The 25,783-nt window shown below is 36.3% G+C and overlaps 2 protein-coding genes across 4 annotated transcripts in view; both read left to right on the forward strand.

Annotated features, from left to right (window-relative positions):
- Positions 1-25,783, forward strand: part of LEW1 (Undecaprenyl pyrophosphate synthetase family protein) — a 142,907-nt gene that overhangs the window by 103,494 nt on the left and 13,630 nt on the right. The gene's annotated exons all lie outside the window — the stretch shown is intronic.
- Positions 8,325-10,254, forward strand: LOC147484233 (lichenase-like). Of its 2 annotated transcripts, XR_015206815.1 has the most exons (3): positions 8,325-8,484; positions 8,724-9,906; positions 9,995-10,254. XR_015206815.1 is itself a non-coding variant. In XM_086581299.1 (2 exons), exons 1-2 carry the CDS (start codon positions 8,430-8,432, stop codon positions 9,701-9,703), a joined length of 1,035 nt encoding a protein of 344 aa, XP_086437425.1. In that variant the 5' UTR covers positions 8,325-8,429; the 3' UTR covers positions 9,704-9,942. The 2 variants fall into 2 exon arrangements, 1 of the variants encoding a protein (XP_086437425.1); XM_086581299.1 differs by lacking the exon at positions 9,995-10,254 and having other exon boundaries at positions 8,724-9,942.

The following is a 25,783-nucleotide window of genomic DNA, read 5'->3' on the forward strand; positions in this document are numbered from 1 at the left end:
CAAATGCATTGAACTAACCTCAAAATATAGTTGTGTTATATGTTGTGGGAATGTCTCGATAATTATAGTTTTGTATTTAAAACAGTGTTTATCTTATCTTTTTTCGTATAATTCGGAACACCTTGCTATTCAAGTAACTTTAATATGAATTTTGTCTTATTAGATAATTTCACAAAACTTCAATCAAATTTCTATTATTAAACAACAAATGAAGTTGAAGACTTTTATCAATGGTGAGTTATTATTTTTTTTAATAGAGAGTACTTGGGGTTTTCATGTTATAAGAAATTTGGATGAGTGATCAATATAATATTTGTATATAATAGTTATGCATATATAGTTGGATATATTTTTCAGAAAATTAATATGACAGGAGCAGTTCGTAGATAATCTTTGAAGATCCCACATAGTGAGTTAGGTATATAATTTAAAGAATAATTAACGGGAAATCGGGAACTGGATAATCTTTGATGATCTCATATAATAAATCAAGCATAATTTATTTTTATGTCGTGTTTGCAAGGACATTACAGATGCATAAGTAGAAAGTTGGTATTACACACCACATTGGATAATTAAAAGGAAATCGAAAACTGGATTCAAATACATTGAACTGAGCTCAAAGAGTAATTAATGGGAAATCGAAAACTTTATGCAAATGCAATACACTAAACTTAAAAAGTAATTAACTATAAATCGGAAACTAGATGCAACTGTATTAAACTAACGTCAGAGAATAATAATGGGAAATTAGAAATTGGATGCAAATTTTTGAAAAATATTTAACGGGAAATCGGAAACGATATGCAAAAATGCATCAAACAAACCTCAAATAATAATTAATGGTGAATCAGAAACTGGATGCAAATGCATTGAACTAACCTTAAAATATAATTAACAGGAAATCAAAAACCAAATGCAACTGCATTAAACTAACTTCATAAAATAATTGAAGGGAAATCAGAAACTATATGCAAATGCATTGAAATAACCTCAAAGAATAGTTAACGAGAAATCAAAAAGTGGATGAAATTGCATCGAACTAACCTCAAAACATAAATAATCAAAAATCATAAACTAGATGCAGATATATTGAACTAACATCAAAGAATTATTTAAGAGAAATCAGAAATTGAATGCAAATGAAATGAACTAATCTAAAGACTAATTAACGAATATAAAAACATAAAAAAATGGATGCAAATGCACTTAACTAACCTCAATGAATAATTAACGGGAAATCATAAATTAGATGCAATTGCATTGAACAAACCTTAAAAAATAATTAACAAAAAATTGAAAATTTGCTGCAAATGCATCAAACTAACCTAAAAAAATAATTAACGGGAAATCAGAAATTGGATGCAACTGCATTAAACTAACCTCAAAGAATAATTAAAAGGAAATCGAAAACTGGATGCAACTAGATTAAACTAAAATCATATATTAACTAACAGACAGGAAAATTAGAAATTGGATGCAATATCCTTAATGAATATTTAACGGAAAATCAGAAACTGGATGCAAATTGTAACGCCCGTATTTTAAATAGTTATTTTTTCTATTTATTAATTATTTATTTATTTATTTATTTTCAAAATTCGTCGGATTGGACTCGGGATACGTGGGCCTGGTTTTGGGCCCGAGTCTGTGTTGGGCTTGGGTTTCGGACCCAAGTATATAAACACATTTTTCTAGAAAATAGGGTTCCTGGAGAATAAAATAATGGAAAATGGAGGGAGAGATTTGGTTTCGGTTTTGGAGGGTGGGCTATGACGAATCGGGCTAGGAGGATTCGTAGGGATTTGTTCATACGCGGTGAGTAGCTATTTTGCTATTTCACCGGATTTATGGTTTTCCTCAGATCGGAATTATACCGACTAAGGTTTCGGCCTATTAATACATTGCGTTATCTTTGTTGAGTTGGAGTTAAGTGTCTTTGTATTAGTCAACTTTGTTAAATTTCGTTTCAGAATAATCATCTTGTTGAAGCGGTGTGCCTTAAAAGCGTAAAGCTTCGTGAGCTTAATGGCGTCGGACAAATAAATCCACGTATACTATCTCTTTTTTTGAACCTTTACAAGGTTTATCACGGTGGTTGGGATCTGAATTGAGATTGTTGGTTTTCATCGGGGAGTGTGGTGGAAGCTTGAACAAGCTGTGATAATGGCGAATTTAAATCGCCTAGTTTAGAGAAAACTTTGTTGTTTTGGGTTTTTTGTTTGGATGTTGGGTTATTAGTAATGAGATTTGGAGGATTGATGGAGGAGATGAGGGATCGCGAGTGTGGTCTTTGTCGAGTGTGATTTGGAGGCACCATTAATGGCAGCCAAGAAATCGCCAGTAATGGTTTATGTGACTATGATGGTTGTTTTTTTCGTTTTTGATTGGGTTGATGTTTGGGTGTGAGGGGGTGTGTGTGAGGTTGGTTTGAGGGCTGTTGGAAGCTTGAGGCCGGCCATTAATGGCGGCAGTAAAATTTCTAGATCCGGTTTTGGTGATGTTTGGATTGAATGTATTAGAGTTTTTGGTTTTGTTAAAGATGTAGGGGTTTCGATGAGGATCAAAACCGTGTGTTTGAAGTGGGTGGTCGTGTGGGAACTTGTGGTGGCCGGATTTTTGGTGGAGGTGGAGGCTGCTGGAGGAGGAAGATGACGGTTTGGGCTTGGGCCTTAGGTGTTTAGGTTGGGCCCGGGTGTGGGTTAAGTTCCTTGGGCCGACCTTGTTTTGTTTGCCTGGGCCAAAGCCTTAGTTGTTTGGTTTGGGCCGGATTCTATTATTTTGTTGGGCCGGTTTTGTTTTAAGTGGTTGGGCCATTTTTTCTATATGTTTAGTTTGGGCCAGTTTAAATTAAAGTTTGTGGACCAGTTTAACTTAAGTTTTGGGACCAGTTCTAATATTAGTCTATGGGCCCGTTTCATTTGTATTTTTGGACCGAACCACTTAAAGTTTTTGGGCCCGTTTCTAATATTGTTTGGGACCAGTCCATTGGACTTAAAATAGATCTAAGTGGATCTCTAAATGGTTAAACTTTCGGGTTCTAAGGTTTGGGCTTGGCCAGTTGGGTCCGAACCATTACCTTGGTCATGAGCCCATGAGCTATGCACCTTTGACCTTAGCCATGAACCATGGCTATGACCCTGAATCTGTCGAACACGGAAACGACGGTTTGACTTTGACAATGACGGTTTGACTTGATCATGGCGTGTTGATTTTGGCGTTGACCATGATGTGTTGACTTTGACCATGATGGGTTGACTTTGATTTTGACCATGATGGGTTGACTTTGATTTTGACCATGATGTGTTGACTTTGATTTTGACCATGATGGGTTGACTTTGATTTTTACCATGATGTGTTGACTTTGACCATGATGTGTTGACTTTGACTTTGACCATGATGTGTTGACTTTGGCTTTGACCGTCGACCGTTGACTTTGACATTTGACCTTTGACTGTGAATGTTGACTTTTCTAGTTTTTCACATATTGGACTATATGGATAAATATAGAAATAAAATGTTGTCGATATTATATAACTTGGTTTGTCATTATCTAATTTAGATTTGGCGCGAAGTAGTAGTAATAAAAGCATATATATATTGGGCTTTGATTGTGGACTGTAGACTGTTTATTTGTGATACGTTTTATGTGTATATTATATGGACACATATAATAATAAAATGCTGTGGAAGCTAGTATATATTTGGTGGTCATTATCTAAGAAAGATTTGACCTTGATGTTGTGTATTTTTGACTTGACGATATTGAGATGTTAGGAGATATTATATTCCTAATACGTTATAATGTATGTGATACGTTGAAGCATTGTGACATGATATAATATGCTGGGATAGTTATATTAATGTAATATCTTGGAGAAATGTATATACACTCCATTATTTTATATGTGAGATGCTAATATAGTATTGGTGAATATTTGCCCACGGGAGTGTGGTGTAGTGCAATAATATATTGGCACGTGAAAAGAATGAAAATGGTTATGAGGTGGCGAGATATTTTATGTATTATGGCTTAGTGCAATAAGGCAATTGACACGCGACGTGATATAGTAGATATGATTATGAGTCATAAACGATGACACCTGAATAAATTACGAACGAAAATCCTAGGGAACGACTACCACAACTCATGTGATTTGCCTTGTGTGGGCTTATGTGATATGATTGACCCATGTGTTGGGTGTATATATAAGATGTTGATTGACCCATGTGTTTGGGCAATCGTAGCGAATAGTGGCTTGATTATTCCGTTATGCAAAAATAGAGCGATGATCGCATAATATTTTATGCGAATAGTGGCGGTCTTTACATAGATTTGGCTTCGGTGTGAGGATTTACGGTGTCGCGGCATCCCATTTCGAGGTGGTTACGCGCGGAGTGGCTCATTATGTAAGGGGAGGCATGTGGATGTACATGTTCGGCGTTGGGTTTTGCGATTGTGGTAGCCAGGGAAACTAGGTAAAGACATAGATCTGGCGTGAATTTTAGGGACCGCAAAGAAAGTCCGAAATAATCTAATTATGGTAATGTGTTGGGTAATGATGTATCTTTAGATAGATGATGGCAATATGCTTGGTTGGTTATTTGTTTAGTTAGAACCTAAGGCCTCGATGGAGGAACTACATGCCTTATTTATGATGCATTATAGTTTGTGGTGGGGTTAGTGGGAAGTTAAAGGCCTCGATGGAGGAACTACCGCCTAGATTATTATGCGTAAGGATGTTGTATTAGTCGTTAAAAGTTAAAAGCCTCGGTGGAGGAACTAACTGCCGTATGGAGTATGTATATATTTGTATAAGTATATGTTGTTTTAGAGCTACTCACACCAGGCATTTTTATAATCTTTGACCGATTTGCATGTTTGCTTATCGGGTGTGTTCATTCAATGAACATAGTTGATAGGTCTTAGCGGGTTTAATGATGAAGAAGATTGGTTCTTTGGTGGTTTCGTTAGCATTGCATTTCGGGATGTATTTTGTTTTCCTTAAGGTGATATAGATTTTCAGTCTAGACAATGTATTTGTATTTTCATTTGTAAATTTTATTAAAGAGTTATTGAAAGGAGAGTTGTAACCTAATCTTATTTGTGAATCTCGTCATGAAGAAGACTTCGTTTAAGTTAAAATTTTTATTGGTTTTATTATCATATTTAAAAGCTGTTTATGGGTTTTGGGAGTTGAGAGTCGTCCCACCTCGGAGATCGAAGAGTCGGGAACAAATAATGTTTTTCCGAATTCTGTCGAAATTCGGGGTGTGACACAAATGTATTGAAATAACCTCAAAGAATAGTTAACTAGAAATCGGAAACCGGATGTAACTATATCGAACTACCCTCAAAGCATAAATAACTGGAAATTGGAAGCTAGATACGAACTAACTTCGAAAAATAATTAACGGTAAATTATAAACTGGATGTAGATGTATTAAACTAACCTCGAAGAGTAATTATCAGAAAATTGGAACCTTGATGCAAATGCAATTAACTAATCTCAAAGAGTAATTAACGAAACATTGAAAACTAGATGGAACTGTACTGAATTAACCTTAATGACTAATGGAAAATTGTAAACTTGGTGCAACTGCACTGAAATAACCTCAAAGAATAATTAACGGAAAATAAAAAACTTGATACAATTACATTGAATTAACCTCAAAGAATAATTAACGGAAAATCAAAAACTTGATACAACTACATCGAATTAACCTCAAAGGATAATTAATGGTAAATCGGAAACTAGATCCAACTACGTTGAACTAGCCTCAAAGAATAATTAACGTAAAATCGGAAACTTGATGCAAATGCATTAAACTAACCTCGAAACATAGTTGTATTATATATAGGGAGAATATAATATCTCGACAAATATAGTTTTGCATTTTAAGTAGTGTTTATTATAATTATTTTATTATGATTGAGAATGTCTTGCTATTTAAATAACTTCAATATCATCTTCGCCACATTGGGCATTCTCACAAAATTTCAATCAAACTTCTATTATTAAACATAACAACAAAAATAAATCGATGGGTTTTACCAAAGTTTTGTGTTTTCTTTTGATAGAGAGTAATGCAAGAAATTTGAACAAGTGATTAATATAATTTCCATATCTCATAGCTATGAATAGTTGCTAATATTTTTTAAAATAATTTAATATAACGACACATGTTCGTAGGACGGGTTCGAAAGCTAGTTTGAATTGGTTGTCAAAGTTTTCTCAAAAGATTAGGAAACAAAATAACTCGTGTTGAAGTCTTAGGTCTAGTACATTGCACCCTTTCTCCTTCTGATCACTTGGTCAGTACCAATCCTAAGACAAGAAGACCAAATGCTCTCTCAAAGGAGTCGTGATGGTGCTCTAACATGGTGCAGGCCGAGCCAAATCATGTCCCTGAAGGCTATCCTAATTTTGGCTCTCCATCATTTCACCTTGTCATTTGGTAGAGACCCCTGCAAAACATTCAATCATGATCCTAGCCCTCTTCAGATGCTGTAAAGCAGATTTATATTTGTCAAATAACCATCTATAGAATGAAAAAACTCGATAATATTTTTTTTCCATGAAAAAAAACAAGGGTTAACTAGTATTACCCCCCACTAGATGAGCCAATTAGTATTTCCTCCCCACTAGATGGAAAATTAGGGTCTCCCCCCTAAATACAAGGTCAACTTAGTTTGACCGTTAATTTTCAAGTCAAACAATTGAAAATTACATAAATGCTCTCATTGTTTTCAAAAAGAAAATATTTAATTTTAATTAGGTGGGGGCATTTATGTCATTTTTAATTGTTTGACTTGAAAATTAACAGTCAAACCAAGTTGACCGTGTGTTTAAGGGGGAGACCCTAATTTCCCATCTAGTGGGGGGAAATCCTAATTGGCTCATCTAGTGGGGGATAACACTAGTTCACCTAAAAAACTAAAAAAAAAAAATTCTATAATATGAATGTTCGAAACAATGGAAATGAAGACAACAGAAGTTTTTTTTTTTTTTTTTTTTGTTTAGATGCCTAATTTTATTTTAAAACACATTTCTGGGTACACCGATACATATACCCTTTTGCAGGTTTTGGATATTCTTATGAATATTGACATTATATTCATTATCATTTCTAGACCCCTTACTTTTTTAACGTTTTTGAGAACTTATAATAATGTCATAACTCATAAGCAGCTGTATGTGTACTGTGTAGAGAGTAGCCATTGCCAACGTAGGGGAGGCTTACTTTTATATAGAAAGTAGGCTACATACATAGGCTGTGTTTGTTTAGTGGCAAATGGGAGTGGCAAATAAAATTTTCCCACTAGATGCACCATTTGCCAGTGTTTGGCTGCATTTAAGGGTAGTGGCAAACACTATTTACTATTTCTTAGGCAAAATGAAATTTTCCCACTAGAAGTGGGAAAATAGAATCCAGCTCCCCTAAACTCTTTTGCCACCCCTTATTTTCCCACATTTAGGGCAACAATAATTTGCCACCATCTCTCTCTCTCTTTCCTTGCCCGCCTTCGATTTCTCAAGCCCTAGGTCAAGAGGTAATATCTGCTCTCATCTCTCTCTCTCTCCCTCTCCTCTCATCTCTCTCTCTTCATCCTGCTCTCCTCTCTCACTTGTCTCTTCATCTCTCTATCTCTCATTAATTTTTTTCACTAGAAATTTTTGCAAACAAACAATGACAAATTGAAATTTTCTCACTACAAATTAGCCGGGCAAAACTCTAGTGGAAAAATGCTGGCAAATCTAATATTTTCCCACTAGAAGTTTGCCACTAAACAAACACACCCATAGTTTATTAAATTAAAAACAACACGAGGGCGTCTAATTGCTAAGAATGCAGCCTAAAGTTCACTTGTCAAGTGGTCAATATACTATGTAGAATTATATCTTATCCATCTAGAGTCTGGCCATATTAGGTCGTAAAGCATAACTTCTTTGAATATGACTAATGGGCCATAGCAGATATTCCAAATGCACCATTGATTCATTTAGTTAGATTGTAACTCTGTGTGTGTGTGTGTTCATTTAAATCTTTATTGATTATCAGAAGAGTTACATGATGGATTTTAGTTCTTCACAACAGGATGACAATTGACAAATGTCATTAAGTAAAAGAGTTAAATCTTCTTGGAACGAATAGTAAGTTCATATTTGTGACGATGCAAAACAGACACCAAAATACTGTACCAGACATATTTAAGAACCAAGACCAAAATTTTTCTTAACAGCATTTGAAGACTAGTCTGCCTTCAATGAATGTACAATTAAGTCACATGGTGATCGTTATCGATTATACTTATATTGACAATAATGGGGTAGGGGCATTAAGTTCTTGATTTTAGATCTATATAAAGTGAATTCATATTAGTCATACTTAAATACAGTTCAAGTTTCTAGACTCTTAACTCTTTCATGGCTCCTACAATGCTTCTTCTTGGGTTGCTATTTGCAAGTCTAACATTAACAGGTTTCTTTCTCCTTGTATTCTTTCATGTCGTAATAACTTCACACAACGAGTGCAATTTTGTAGGATAGACAAACGGTTCTTTTTCTCAGCCGAGTATGGTGAGGGAAATGAGATGATTTATAGTGTAAAATATATATATGATGATAGTGGTCTACCATTTTATGGTTGTTAATTATACGCACTGCTTCACTATTTGTAAACTTATATTGACGTTCGCTAATAATCAACATTAAATGCAGGGGCACAAACTATTGGAGTCTGTTATGGAAGGGATGCGAACAATTTGCCTTCACCACAGCAAGTTGTGGCTCTATATAGAGCAAGAAGCATAGGAAGAATGAGAATTTATGATCCAAACCAAGAAGTTCTACAAGCCCTTAGGGGATCAAATATTGAACTCATACTGGGTGTGCCGAACACAGACCTACAACGTCTGGCAGCAGACACAGCTGCTGCTGCTAGCTGGGTCCAAACAAATGTTAGAAACTTTTGGCCTGATGTAAGAATCAGGTACATTGCCGTCGGAAATGAAGTCAGTCCTGTAAATGGAAACTCCCAGTACGTTCCATTTCTAGTCCCTGCCATGACAAATGTTTATAATGCAGTTCTGGCTGCTGGGCTTGTAGGCCAAATTAGAGTGTCTACGGCATTTGACACTGGTGTGATTGGGACATCTTTTCCACCATCAGCAGGCGCCTTCAGAGGTGACATCATGTGGTTCTTAAACCCAATCATTGGCTTCTTGACAGACACCCGCGCGCCAATTCTTGTGAACATTTATCCTTACTTCAGTCATATTAGTACCCCCACCATAAGCCTTTCATATGCTTTGTTCACAAATCCATCAACAGAATTCACAGATAGTGGTAATAATCTTCCATATCAGAACCTGTTTGATGCCCAATTGGACAGTTTCTACTCTGCTCTAGAAAGGGCGAGTGGATCTACTTTGGAAATTGTAGTATCAGAGAGCGGGTGGCCTTCTGCTGGTGGTACTGCTACAACGATAGATAACGCACGTACATACAATCAAAATCTGATCCAACACGCGAGTAGAGGTTCTCCGAAGAGGCCTGGGAGGCCTATTGAAATTTATCTTTTTGCAATGTTCAACGAAAACTTGAAAAATCCAGAATTTGAGAGAAACTTTGGCCTCTTCTTTCCAAACCAACAACCTGTATACCCAATCAATTTCTTTAACCAACTCAGTGAAATGTAAGGCTAGGCTTCATATGAAAAGTATAGCATGAGTGCCATACCTATGGCAGTTCTTGATCAACATGTACAATGTATATCGAAGTCACTGAAGAGCCCTTCTCTATCAAAACATGGATTAGAATGGAGAATGGTGGTGAACATAGTGAAGTCATATTAAACTCCTGATTTCTTCTTTTGAAATCTTTCAACTACTCTGAGTAAGAGGTAAGAAATCAAACAGAGTTGGAAGTTTTTACATGTTTTCGTGGTTTATTTTTCTTTAGCATCCATCTATTTATAATGCATTTTGCAGATATATAAAAGTATAAAACTTCTTGAAACTTATAAAGCTAGACTCTAAAGGTACGAAGAAAACTCAGCTCGTGCTGGAAGAATTCAAAAGCTCTTGTTCCAATCCGCAAAGAGCGTCGAGAGTAATTAAGCTATATAAGTATTTCATGGGAAATTTAATACCAGCTGTGATTTGTATAGTGAAAAGTCATTCCAGTACGTACGTGCCAATGTCGCTATGATTGTTTATCACCGTTTAGTGGGATATCTCGAGTTTCTACAGATGCTTGTTGGCCCTAATCCCATATTGTGTTGGGCAGACCCCAAAAACTAAAACACTTATTACAAATGTGTCATTGGTCCCAAAAGTTGTTTTGTGTTGGGCAAACCCCAAACCAAAGTGAATTTGACTTGTTGCAACTTTTTTTAATTTCCTCTATTCTATTTCTCTTCCACTATAAAAACCATAAACCCTTAAACCCTTAAACCCTAACACTAAACACTAATGAAAAGAGCCAACCCCATTTTAGAACATGAAGATGGCCGAAGAAAATGTAATGCATCATGACCCCATTCAAGAAAAAATAGAACAAGTTCCAAGTAACCCCATTCAAGAAAAAATATAAAATAAGTTCAAAGTGAAGAAAATAGAGGAATGGATGATGATGCATTTAATAAGAATAATAAGGTAAATCTAAATTAAACGTAATTATGAATGTAGTAATTATGCATGTAATAATTATGCATGTAGGAATTATTGATGTGTACGATGATTATACATGTAATAATTATGCATGTAGTAATTATGCATGTAATAATTTTGCATGTAGGAATTATTGATATTAATACGATTGATTATCATGTAATAATTATGCATGTAGGAATTATTGATGTGTATGCGGTGATTATACATGTAATAATTATGCATGTAATAATTATGCATGTAGTAATTAAACGACGCGACTAGGGTCGTTTGTATTTCACACTAAACGGTCTCGTCACACCGCGTCGGACTATGTCCAAAACGATGTGGCCGTATGTTTTGGGATTTGAATTTGGAAAAATGATTTGTCTTTTTTTGCGACTTGAGCGGTATGGCCACACCGTTTGAAGTTAGTCACAAAACGACATGTCACCCGTTTGGACTAGGTCCCAAAGCGGTGTGGCCATGTCGTTGAATTTGAACTGGAAAAAAGACATGCACTTTTTTTGCGAAGCGGTGTACCACACCGTTTGGACTTAATCTTGAGCGTGTGTGCCACCGTTCAAGTTCAAAAAAGCAGCAAGTCTTTTTTCAAGTTAAATCTAACGACATATTATTGTTTTGGGGACTGGACCCAGTCCAAACGGTGTGGCCATGTCGTTTGTGGCATTTGGTACTTAAGCCAAACATCAATTAACAAATGTTCTTTATTTAGGATCCTTCGGTGCGTTTCGAGAACTCTGGAAACTCGAATGACGTGGATGATGTTCAACCGCTTTTCAATGGATACAACGAAGTATTTACTACGGAAGAGGTACATAGTAGGCATTGTTTTCACTTGTTTTATTTTCTAAATGAAATTATATTAGTTTATTGATTGTTGTTTTCTTTCATATCTTTAGGTATTTCATACACGTAGTGGCGTAATTGGTTGGGCTTGGCTGCGCCGGGGAAAACAATGTAATGTGGTTGTGGTAATTGGGAAGTCGCGAGAATGCCAACGGAACCGAAAAGTACCAATAATTTGGATTTAGATTGCGAGAGTTAGTGTATCGTTCGGACAAAAAGCGAGAAAGTTAATAAGAAAATACGGGAACCATGAAGCGTGGATGTCCATTTAAGTTAAGATGTATTTTCCAACGCGGCGCAAGCCGATAGTTGGAAAATTGTCGATTCTTAATGGTGTTCACAACCATCCATTAATAGCTTAACACCCTTGAAGGACATGCATTTGCTACTCGACTAAGCGTTCCACAACCCGAGTTCTTGTCAAAGATGACTCAAAATGGAGTTAAGCCTAAAGAAGTTTTGAAGTCCATCGGACATAGGTTTCGATAACCTATCTAGCATATATCAAGTCTACAATGCCGGGCACAAGGTGAGGACATTGGATATGAACGGTCGCCGCAAATCACGCGGAGATGCGTGAGTTGTTAGCGAAAACCATTATTTCGAGGAGGTGAGAGGATATGAATACGGATGAGATAGCGGGATTGTTATGGGCCCATCCGGACGGTGTTAAAATGGCTCGGACTTTTCCAAAAAGTTTTCATCATAGACGCGACCTACAAAACCAATAAGTATCGGTGGCCTTTTATGCGGTTTGTGGGGGTGACTTCAACACGGAAGTCTTTCACGGTCTGTCAAGTGTTGCTCCGATCCAAACAGCGATAGACTATGGTGGGCTTTCGCGTCGGTTTAACGGTTTCTTTGGGTGAAGAAAGGCCATCGTGATCGTGTCGACGGGGACTTGGCCTTGATGGTGCTGCGATATTGTGTTTCGATGCGCACAAGCATCTCGTAGATGGCATATCTCTATGCGTCCGCCCGAAATGCAATGATTTTTCCCACCACGAGAACTAGTAGATAAAGGCGGTTCTCTTGGAACACTATAGTGAAATCGAGGACCGAGGATATCTTCAACCGTAAATTCTTTGCTTTGGAAAAACACTGGGTTGAGTACTCCAATTTTGTTAGTTATCTGCGAGACTTGGTTGCCTTACAAGGATCGATTCAGTATGTTGTTGGACGGATCAACACATTCACTTTGGGAGTACAACGACCAATAGAGTCGGCGGTCTCATGCTTTCGAATGTGAAACGTGTTCTAGGAAACACAAAGCGGACATGATTTTCTAAGTATGTTTTACTTGATCCACCCGATTTTAGAGATCCATGCCCGAGATTAAAGGTACGTTCGAGAAGAGTCCGATTGTAACCCGGCACCACCACCGGATTCCTTTATTTCGTGAACTTCAAAACCACGGTCTCAAGAAAATGTTTGGACTTGCTTTATGAAGAACTAGATACCCGTGTAATTTGTGGCCGCTAAAGACTCGAGTTCATTTGTTGGTGTTATTTGCGCATGCCATGATCATGGGCATCATGTGCTCCACGAAATCATTGAACTTCAAAAGCAAGAACGTTTCATATCTTTGAGTGCTATCGATCCCTTTTGGAAAACTCATGCATTTTTCCAAAGTGTGTCGGTGGGTGTTGGGTCCGATTGTAGACCCCGATGGATATGTTTATGAAAAGGTATGAAATGGCTTCCCGAGAAGAGCAAAGGGTTATGGTTAGAAAACTTATGGAGATTGTTGTGCGAAACTACATGGCTAGAACCACCTTATAAGGAGGCGAAAACCAAAGGTCGGGCAGGGTAGGTGCAAGAGAAAGCTTAACCGAGGATGAGAACTCTTCAAAACGAGATTCATCGGTTTTGAACATTCCCAACGATGAGCATGAAGAGTGGGTCTCAAAAGAACAATCAGAATGTGCGCCAAATTCCAAGCCTTCTCATAAATTCCAAGCTACTCCAAACCCACCTGCATAGAAGTCTTCTCCGAAACCACCTTTGCCACCAAAAAAAACCACACCACGGAATAACTCTTCTCAAAAGTCACCTTTACCACCTAAAACAACCACACCACGGAATAACTCTTCTCAAAAATCACCTTTACCACCTAAAACAACCACACCACGGAATAACTCTTCTCAAAAATCACCTCAAAAGTTAGACATTGGCATCCTGAGGGAGCCGAGACATTATGGTTTGGACATTTCAAAAGAACTGCACAAATATATTGTTAAAGTGGATGACCACGTGGGTGATGGCAATTCTTGGTATAGAGCAATGTGCATTGCATTAGGAAGAAGTCGGGGAAGAGTGGTCGTGGATGAAATGAGTTGTTACAAGAACTTAATGACAACCTCCCCTATATCGTACATTGTACACTCCACGTGAGATTAGGTGCGTGAAACCTACAATTTCCCATGAATTGAATGCGGTTGGGCACCCCTCGTTAAGTGGATGAGCATGCCCTTTGCTTTGGATATCTATTTGCTTCGAGATTTAATGTCGCCCCTCGTGACATTTAGGAAGTATGTACTTGCCATCTTATTTTGCTTTGAGAACCCAAGCAAATCCTGAGAGAGTAAAGAAAGTGTTGGGTACCGCTTACGCGATGGGGATGTCATTTTGTCCATGTTGAACTTGTTGATGATTGTCCCGGTTCCAAAATCGATCACGAAGATGGCGTAGAGCTCGACACTTAATTGCAGATAGTTGGGATCTTGCGCATTACAAGCAAGACAAGTGCAATTTACGGCATTGAACATTCCCAATTTAGTATTGGAAGACGCAGCACACTAATGATGGGTAAATAAATACCAATAATAGATGTTGACTAGGAATAAGTCTATGTAATTAATGTTCATGTGGTTGGAATTGTAATTTGGTTTTGATACAATTTTCTTAAATTTGATGGTATTTTTTTGTCGAATTAATTGTATGGATGTATGTATGTATGTTTGTTTGATTTTGGAAAAATGACTTTTGGCAAAAAAAATCTCTCTCTTTTTTGGCACTTGAACGGTGTGGCCACACACGTTTTGGACTTAGTCTCAAGCGGTGTGGCCATGTCGCTTGAGACTAAAACTTGGAAAAATATGACTTGCTGTTTTTTGGCATTTGGACCCGGTGTGGCCATGGTTTTGTAATTAGTGCGAAGCGACATGGCCACACCGTTGGGACTAAGTCCAAACGGTGTGGCCATGTCGTTTGAGATTTGAACTTGGCAAAAAGATTTCTCTATTTTTTTGGCATTTGGACGGTGTGGCCACACCGTTTGGACTTAGTCTCAAACGATGTGGCCATGTCGTTTGAAACTAAAACTTGGAAAGAATAAGACTTGCTGTTTTTTTGGCATTTGGATGGTGTGGCCATGTCGTTTGAAACTAAAACTTGGAAAAAAAAATGACTTGCTGTTTTTTTGCCTCTTGGACGGTGTGGCCACACCGTCCAAGAGGCAAAAAAATAGCAAGTCATTTTTTTTTCCAAGTTTAGATGTTGCGTGTTGTTTCGTGTTTTGGCAAAAAAATAGATGTTTCGTGTTTTGGCAATTGATCAATGTTTTATACATGGCATAAGAGAAATGAGAGTGGAGAAAGTGAAGAAGATATTCCAAAAATTTGACAATAACAAAGACGGAGGACTCAACACAAGAAATATCATATCTGGTAATCTCTGTAAACGGAACAAAACCTACGAAGTCGAATATGAAAAAAATCCTTAGAATGTGAGTACAAGAAGCATTTAATGAACAAAATCTTATTAAAAATAGTACTGCAGTTCTAAGTTACAAAACTTAGATTCAACAAGTATTCCACATATCCCACAAAAATGTCTGAGTTTCAACAACAATACAATGTTATCACTTGATTTTTCTCTATAAGCATCTTTGTTACAAAAGCATAAATAAACATAACAATAACAGAATTAAAACTTCAGAAAATGGTTAGTCAATTGTGATAACAACACAGTAAACCCTAGACTCAAGCTCAAGCTCTATAACATATTTCCAGACTCAAGAAAGACACTCAATCTCTCAAGCTCTATAACACATCTCCACCCCAGACTCCAACAAGACTTCCAACAAGACTGCTGGCAATGCTCAACACAGTAAACCCTAAACTAACCAAATTCAACATTGCTAAATCCAATGCTCCTTAACGATATTGTCCGCCAATGAACTTGCACGGGTCAAATTGTATGCCTCCATGAACTCGTTCCGCGCATCGTAATGCGGAATGTGATCCACCCCAATTGCGGGCCTTTATTGAGCAAACAAGAAATTTCATCAATGACGGGTGTCTTTGTCAAAATTAAAACGAAAAACTACATTAGTATATACATTTACATTTATAAAATACCAAAACAAAACAAAACAAAATAAAAAAACAAAAAAACTAACGTTGTAAAGTATTAACTCACTTTGATTATGATATGGAAGACTCGTAGGGAGTAGAGATTAAGATGATCGGGGTTTATCATTGAATATGGCTATTGTTTTCGGTACCAACTCATGTATCTACTAACACACTCCTATGGATAAGACGGAATGGGTCCTCGATGTTCAAGTTGTATCAAGTGATTACGCCATTTACTCGATAGGAAGACCACAACATTAAATTTCACATCGTACTTTCAGCGTCAGGAAGTAGTTCGTCGAGGTCTTTGGTCTTGGGGATCTGAAGGTACAAACTGCATATATGACTCAATTGGACGCGACAACCCTCAAAATTTATCTTGCTTTCGACATTATCAAGAAAGCATATAAATCCCCAAAAAATGCTATTTCATCCACCGGCCCATTATAGCTCGGACTTCAAAGATAGGGATACCATTCAACCTATCAAATAGCATATGATCGAGGAAATTAATCATTAACCACATACTAATAATATCAATTTGTTATTATCAACCTATCAATTTATATACAAAAATGCTTACATCGGTACAAGTCATATTATCAATCATCGCATTTCGGGTATGCTTCAATCATGCATTTGTTGTGCTAGCATAAAAAGATCGAAATGGCTGAGTATTTATGAATGCACGGCGACATGCTTCAAGTGATAGTCATCGTTTGGGAATGGCACGAACAGGAAGTACTCATAAATCCATGCCTAGATTAATATAGACACCCGGTTAATATTGTAATAGATAGATAAAATTGACATTAAAAAGAAAAAACAAAAAACTAATACAGGTAGGAGAGTGAAATAGCACGAAACACCCCTTCACTTTGGCACTTGTGGCAGTCCCCAAGACACCTCGCCAAGTAAGCCGGTAAGGTTGCACCCTTTAGCGTAGTCTCTCGATCTCGGCAAATTTCATAAGGTCTCGGATAACAAGCGGAAGCTGCGGTTCGGACATGTCGATTGAAGGCGGTACATCCAAAGAAAAACAACAAATAAGCTCTCTCACAAACAAACCGCTTGACTCTTTTTTGGGTTGGCGCCTTCTTCACAACAACCCCATTTTCATCCGTAAATCTTCATCCGTCACCTTCCCAAAGAAAGCTGCTTCATCAAGAAATCCATCCTAACTTTGGAAGTGAACTTATTGGATTTCATCTCCACATCTATCTTATCCATGGGTATGCCAAGACCTTGGTGGAGGAGTCTTTTTATGCTGTTCGGGGTCAAATCGGTGTCCCGATCAACGCTTTGCCTCGATCGGAACTCCTAAGAGTTGGGAAACATCGTCCAACGTGATTGTCATCTCACCCCGCGGCATATGAAGCGTGTTGGTCTCCGGATGCCACCCTCTCCACAAACGCGAAAGACCACCACGGGATCGATGCCTATATACACCTAAGACCATAGCACATAAGCCGGTCCTTTGAAGCTCCACATGAAAATTAGAACGGTTTGAACACTCTCCCGGCGATATCCCATTGTACCAACTTGTTGGTGCCCATGACACTTCAACACCCTAAACTCTCCTAAAACAACAAAAACTTAGTATTAATATATGCACAAGGTTTATAATACAAAATTTAAATACTAATAGACAATATATAATAATATTACCTGCCCTCCCAAATATCGCGAGCCCGTGCCGCGTGATAGTCATATAACGGATGTGACACCACGAGGGCCACCTCCATAAACACCTCTGCGGAACTCCAAGTCATTGTTGGACTTTCTCACAATATTCACTGGAGAATGCAGTGTGCAGTGGAGGGGGGGACTTCCCTGCGTCATCATCATCCTCCCTCCTCATCATCCTCCAGATCCTCCTCATCCTCCGCGTCCTCCTCATCCTCTTAGATCATCTTCTTCACTATCATCTTCTTCATCATCACCTCACATTTACTACACTCTTCCCACGATCCATATTTACATCATCTACATCTACATCTACATCTTCATCTAAATCTAAATCTAAAACTAAATCTATATCTACATCTACATCTACATCTACATCTACATCACTTTCGAACTTTTACTTTCTTCTCTTTTGATTTCCTAACTCTACACCACTTACTACATTCTTGGGATCATCCGCTTTTCGATCCCCTACGATGATCCGAGCGAGGTAGTTGTTGCCCTTTCTCTCTTTTCTCGGGCTCCTCATGACCGAACTACTACTCCCCACCTAACAACTTCTTAGCACCCGTGAAAACACTTTTTGCTACATTCTTCACATTCACATTCTTTGTTCGAGGCATTGCTACAAAATAAATAGGAGTTAAAATAAGACATTCAACTAATTCAAATTGTTTATTAACAAGCAAATTCACAACTTCTAATACTAACAAGCAAATGCACAACTTCTTCTCCATTTAGGAAGTCGACGATAGTGTAACAAACCTACCACAAGCCCGGAAGTTATTATGCAACAACTTCCCATTAAGTTACAATAGAATCAAATCTCGGTTTTCTAATAGTAGGAAGGTGAGAGACCAACCCCATAGTCTACATTTTCAACTACTGAGATAATATGCTCTAAAATCTAAATCGCTACTTTTTTTGTCCGGTTTCGAGCCAAATGGTCCATGCTTAGAAGCATATAAGCGTACTTTCAACAATCATCATGATCGGTGGTTCAATCAAGCAAGGTAGTAAAACACTCTAAGAACCTCACCGATATTAAGTTATAACTTACAACTAAAGTTCCTCCAAGAAGCATAGCTCTTCTTAGCATAGTCTACTATCTTAATATCTTATAAGTCCTACCAGTAGAGGAAAACACAAACAAACGAGAAGTTATGGCGAGTCGTTAGGGTAGCTCATGTGGCATAATTGTATTGAAGTTAAGTCAATGACATACAACTATACAAGTATCAATGCAAGAAGCCAAGAACTATACAATTAAAAACAAGAAAGGAAACTAATTATTCACAAGTTAACGGCTAAAAACCTAAAAGTAGAACTCATATCCGTTGATGAATTTTTTTAATTTTTATAGTTAACTTTATCTATACCATAACATCCTCAAATTTGTCGTTTAAAGAAGTGTTCATGATTGTTGACCATCATGAATATGTAATACCCATCCAACATAAAGCAAATCAAGAAGACTCCAACGTTGTTTCAAATTTTCAATCGTAGAAGGTGATTAGACAAGTTCTCTCAAAGGGGCTTAAAAATTTGAAGCCCGGAAAGCAGAGTCACCGAAACCACCGCTAGGAGAGTAGGAGGTAGGCATTGGATACAGTTTGAGCCTTTGAAAATAGTGACCATTCTTGAGGTGCTCACGGGTTTTAGACTCGGTGCCTTACCTTACTCATTCGAGGGTTTTCTAGGGATGATTTGCAATGATAAAGAGCACTATTCTAGAATAAGGAGATTTTGTTTTAGAAAATAACTGTCCATACGCATAAAGCCTAGCTTTTGAGAACAATTCAAGCAAAATGAGTGTAAGTGCGGATTAGCTGGTAAAACCAATACAAGATGACCAAACACCATTTCTACTCGTGCACAAGTATGGTGCGTAAGATCTATTTGGGCTCACCAAATATTTATCGACAAAAGTCACAAAACCTAAACCAATTGATTATAGTTGAGACTTGAGAGTAAACGAAAAACAATCACGGGAAGAACAAGAAGAAAGAATATTGAACTGGAAGGTTAATTAATATCCTAAGTTGGTACCATCCATTCACGCTAGTTGGCTCTTGGGCATGACATATTTCTTTATCGGATCCTACATAAACATGTACGACAAAAATACGATATAAAGTGCCTCGACTAAATGTCTCCACGGTGACTTAAGCGTACACTCATTTTACCACTCATAAAGTCCAGAGTCCGGGGCGATTACATGACAAATGAACCATGGATCACATTTTCATACTTTACATAGAAGAGGAATAAGATTCCCCATGTGGGAACTATGAGATCCTCCAAAGACACTAGTTCCTTAAGGGTTGTGAATTTGTGACGGATTGGTGGTAAATGACTTAGAATTGAATAATCCACCACAAAAATTCTCTCGAATAGGTGAAACTATTCACACTTGAGAAAACAAGCACTCGAACAATGCACAAAGATAAAAACATGGTGCATGAGTTCACCGACCTTTTAGCAACATACATCAAAAGCATGAACAGACCGACACGTTAACTAAGATCACCCACTCGATCTCTTTTTTGGAAATCTCAAAGAAACCCAACGGAAATACACGGTAGGAACACCTTCAATTAACTTTTCCAAATAAAAAAAAGTTGTTAGAAACCTTTTATTTTGTGATCAACACCTAAAAGTCTAAAACATAGGTGAGTATGAAAGCCAAAAAGTAGTGAATGCATGAAAATGATTCTTCATATTGCACCGATATTCTCATATACTATGATAATAATGTCACCAAAAATATATCGCCTAGGTAAATATACTACTTGTTACATGTATAAACTAGAAAGCAGACCATGTCAAATACTTGAATCGTAACATTATAATGTCAACATACACACACCATTCTTATGGTCTCTTAAATAATCAAATAATGAACATGGCTATGCAAAACATTTTAATTTCTCTAATGAAAGTGGTAATTGAGTGGCTTACCGATTCGTGGTCTACCGTAATCCGAAAACCTTATTAGAAGAAATAAAAAATAAAAAAAACTAATGTTAGAAGCAAATGAAATTAGTAATTGAAAAAGCAAATGAAATGAGTATTGATAATATCAAAAAAAGATCGAGATCGTGGGTTTGATTTTGGTGAGAGAAACTTGATTTTGGTGAGATCGTGGAGAGAAACTTGATCGAGCTTGAGAGAAACTTGATCATGGGTTTGAAAGATTCGGTTGTCCGGTTTGATTGTGTAAGAGATCGAGCTTGATCGAGCTTGATTGTGTAAGAGATCAAGCTTGAGAGAAACTTGATTGTGGGTTTGAAGAGATCAACTTGATTGAGATGATCGAGATCGTGGGTTTGAAGGATCCGGTTGTCCGGTTTCTTGGATATTTGGTTGGGGGGTGTACAAGTTCAAGTTGTGCCCAACACAATGGGCGCAGACCGCCTAACTTCTGGTGCATCCAACACAAACTGGAGTTTGGCAGTAACAGGACCCTTTAACTTTGACATTTAATAATATTTATCTCATAAGCTAGAAAAGATTTCCCTTCGAATCTGAATCTGATTTACGACCTCTCATAAGTATAATAAATGAGTTAATAACTATTTAATACCACGAACTTTTATTTTTTTTGTTCTTATCCGAATTTTTTTTCTCGCCTATTAATACCACAAACTTCCAATTTCTTACGATTTGGTACTCAACGTCCAATTTTTTTTTTCTGATGACCAAAATATCCTTATGTCTTTAATTTCTAAATTGTCACTCCGTCATTTAAGTTACTATGGTCATCCAACCCATCCCAGTAGAGTGAATCCGATGGTGATTATATATTTTCTTTATCTATCACCCCATCTTCTTTTAGATAAAAATAAAAAGTTAGTTGGTAGTGGCAGGGGTGGAGGTGGTGGCAGGGGTAGATGAGGAAGATACACTTATAAAAATAGGTAGGGACATTTTGGTCATCAGAAATAAAAATTGGACATTGAGTACCCAATCTCGAGAAATTGGAAGTTTGTAGTACTGATAGGCAAGAAAAAAAATTGGGTACTATTTAGTAAAAAAAATGAAAGTTCAAAATTGGAAGTTCGTAGTACTGATAGACAAGAAAAAAAATTGGGTACTATTTAGTAAAAAAAAAATGAAAATTTGTAGTATTAAATAGTTATAAACTCTATAATAAATCAGGATTAAAAAACAGTGTTTTGTATATATCAAGCTAGTGCAACTCATGAACAATATAATTTTATAGAGAGGCTTATAGAGCTCGGACTATATATGTATGCGGGAATACTAGTGTTCAAGTTTGGCACAAGGGATGCTGTTTTCCAAGTACCTGCTGCTTCTGACGTCTGTGCTACACCACCAAGTAGTTGGATTATAGCACCATCAGGCGGTGAATTGGAATCAATAGTGACGCAGATCAAATCATCAGCCAAAAAAAAAGTGTGCTATGTTGGGGTTGGTTGATAGAGACATGAATGGCAATATAATATCCTAGGTGCTGGCGTGCTGCTACTAAAGAAGTGACTGCAAATTCCGCTGAAAAAGTGAAAGCTGAAAGGCTTTGAACTGAATTGGGTGTTTTTTGAGTTTAACAGAAGCTAGATGTTATATTTGAAGGGGATTGTCTTTTAATGTGGTTAAGTATTGTAATATAGAGTTGGAATGCTCTTGGTCACTCTTTGAGAATCTTTAGGAGAGAAACCAATAAAGCACTAAATTTTTTAACAAAACCAAACACCAAACCAAAAAAACACCAACCAATCTCAGGAGAAACATCAAATATTCGACATCAAATGACACGGTTTTAAATAAATTGTGCTATATAGCCCATGCGGCTTTCTCAAAACCGCGCTACTGAAGCCCATCTTAAATACCCAAGCCCACGTGGTTTTCCATAAACCGCACAATGTGTCGCACATAAACTTTCTTCTTTTTTCTCTGTCCAAATCTCTAGCGCGGTTTTGCGAAAACCGCGTGATTGAAGCCCACGCGGTGTTTAAAAAACCGCGATAGAGATTTGATACAACACCAAAACTTAAACCAAATTTTGGCTGATTTGGTGTTTTTTTGGTGTTTTCATCAATATGTGTCCTGAAAATAAAAAAACACCAAATTATTGGAAATTTAGTGTTTGATGCTAGGATAGTATCTCACATAAAGATGCTCTTAGTAAAAAGTATGTTCTTAGTTTGGTTACTGGTTACTTGGTTAATCAGTTTAGATATAGTTTGTTCTGCAATAAATGGGCCTTAGCCCCCTCGTTCGGTTCCAGGTACATGTAAATAAACCCCTCCCCTTCCGCCCATATGGTATAAACCCCTTCTTTTTATGGCTTTGCTAAATAATCTTTCTATTTTCACAAAATAAATAAAATATAGGTCTAATTTTAACTTTCCCACCAAAATTCTTTTATGATATACCCTAATAACAATATTGAAATAGTGATTTCCTAGTTTCGCAATTGAAGATTAGTGCAAATTTAGCTTATCGTCATTTTTCATTTGAAGAAATAAAACTCAACATTGAAAAAATCATTGATCCTTCGAAAGCTGTGTTTTTAAAAATTTTAAGTTCATCTTTTGTAACAAGTAGCTTTAAACTTAACCTTCATCGATTATTCTATTTCTTCAACTTTCCTATTTTTTTCCTACAGTAATAAGTTTTTTTTTTTCGTTTTTTGTGCTAAAACTGGCTATTTCGATATGCAATTTTATTTTTTCATATGAAAATTTGTTTTTGCATAGTAAAATTTATATGTAAATTTATTTTGTCATATGATTTTCTTTTTGCACAATAAAATTTATATGCAAATTTATTTTTTCATAGTGAAATTTATACGTAAATTTATTTTTGCATATGAAAATTTGCTTTTGCATATGAACTAAACTATGCAAATTTTGTTTTGCATACAAATTGTAGTATGAAAATCAGTCTTAAAATTTATATATAAAATTATTTTTTCATTGTGAAATTTATTTTTGCATATGTACTATACTGTGCAAATTTTGTTTTGCATAGAAATTGTAGTACAAAAATCAGTTTTAAAATTTATATGCAAATTTATTTTTGCATATAAAAAATTATTTTTGCATATGTACTATACTAGGGGTGAGAATTTGACCCTAACGACCCTAACCCGGCCCTGACCGACCCGACTATAAGCCCTATAAAGCCCTCACAACTAAAGCCCTCACAGAGTTTAGGGCAAGACCGACCCGGCCCTAATGCCTTCTAAAGGCGGTCGGCTAAGGTTTCAAACATAGGCCCGACCCTAACCAAGCCCTAGTTATAATTTCACTATAAAATACACAACTAAAACTATTCAACTCCTTGTTACATATTTTCAATTAAAATAACATTGTCTTTGTAATTTATCACTTACCGGTATGTACTTCTAATAACTTGTCTTATATCATAAAAACTTGTAAACCTAATTGTTTTATCTCACAACTCACGCATTACACCTCACAACTCCCCATCTAACCTAGTCGCCAAGAATAATAATGAGCCTTTGGGCACTAGCCTTTAATGAAAAAAAATAGGTTGACGTCGGTAAAAACTCATTCCATACTCTTATTTGTCTTTGTGTTCTTCAATGTTAAATGTAATTTTGGTGAGATTTGAGTACAAGAAATGACAGATTTATGTCGGTGAAAGCTCATTCAAAATGTGTCTTGTGCATTTTCATTTGTAATTTTGAAATATAAATATGAGTCACTATGTACTTGAGTTTATTAGATTGTGGATATGCATTTTAAATTGTTGGACTTATCAAGAATTATTACTAGATTGGTTGTTATTCAAATTTCAAAGTGGTGGGACTTTGAGTTTGCAAATCTTTGAAATTTTTTGTAATATAAATAAGTTTTAAACCGATGCAAAAAAAGAAGAAAATATATAGGCCCACCAGACCAGGCCCTAAAACCTGTTAAAGAGAGCTTAGGGTAGAGGTCGTGGCTTGAAATTTAGACTTATGACCCGGCCCTATGGGGACTTTAGGGCCGGGTTGGCCCGTCCCTAATAACTGAAAGACTTTAAATGTTTAGGGCCGGGCTAGCTCGACCTGGCCCATTGCCCACCCCTATACTATACTATGCAAATTTTGTTTTGCATAGAAATTGTAGTACAAAAATCAGTTTTTGCATAACAATATTTACTTTGAATTGTTGAATCACCAAACAAGTTTTTCATCTATAAGTCTAAAACCTGCATATTATTTTCATTTTAAAATTGATTTTTTTTTTTTGTTTCTAAAACAATCACAATATGAAAAGCAAATACTTTTTTGGGGGTTTTGACTACTAAGTTTGGTTTTTTGAATAAAAACAATTATTATATATTGTATTATTTTTTAGCTTTTAATGTCATCATTGCTTTTTTCATTGTTATAACACGTTGATTTTTATTTAATTATTTTTTCCTGTAGTATGGTTCTTATTTTTTGAAAAAGGGAGGGGAAGGGAAGAAGAAGGAAGAGGACCCCAGGAGGTGTTTTACAAGGGGTATTTTCGTATGATTTTATTTTGTTTTTATGTTTTTAAAAAAGAAGGAGGTTTAATGTACTTGCTTGCTCACGGGGGTGTTTCACTTAACAATTTGAGTGGAGGGAGATTTATCCCAAATCCTGGTTTGTTCTTTCATACTACAAGATCAGACAATGTATTAGGCCATATGTAAGTACCTCAGTTGGAGTACGGATTAGGGGCACAAATCTTTACTATTTTAAAAATCCCACCTCTATAATATTGGAATACTGAAAAATAATAAAAAATGTGGGACTCTTGGTCATTTTTTGGACGGTTTTATCCTTATTTTATATCATGAATTTCTAAAGTACTATGAATATATAATTATAATAATTGCTTTATTGTAGGGTCAAACATGTAATTAAGATTATTGTTATATTTGTTGCCACGTTGCGTGCAAAAAGTAGGTGGGCTCCATATCACATTTTCCCACATCACGTTTCTTTCACATGTGCTAATACCATATTTGATTTTAACAAAATCAATTATTTTACCATTTCTATTTCCATAAGTTTTACAAATCCTAAAACTCTACTTTTACTTCTTCTTCATTTTTTTTTTCTCCATCTGTATTTATTTATTTATTTTTAACTATATTTTTATTTCATGTTTAAAAAATAATATAATACCTTTTTTTGGGAGCCAAAATGAAGTAATAATAATAATGTAATATTTTTTTTCTATTATGTACAAAGTTTTTTGTTGTATAA

The sequence above is a fragment of the Coptis chinensis genome, chromosome 8, assembly GCF_015680905.1.
Source record: "Coptis chinensis isolate HL-2020 chromosome 8, ASM1568090v1, whole genome shotgun sequence".
NCBI classification, from domain to species: domain Eukaryota; kingdom Viridiplantae; phylum Streptophyta; class Magnoliopsida; order Ranunculales; family Ranunculaceae; genus Coptis; species Coptis chinensis.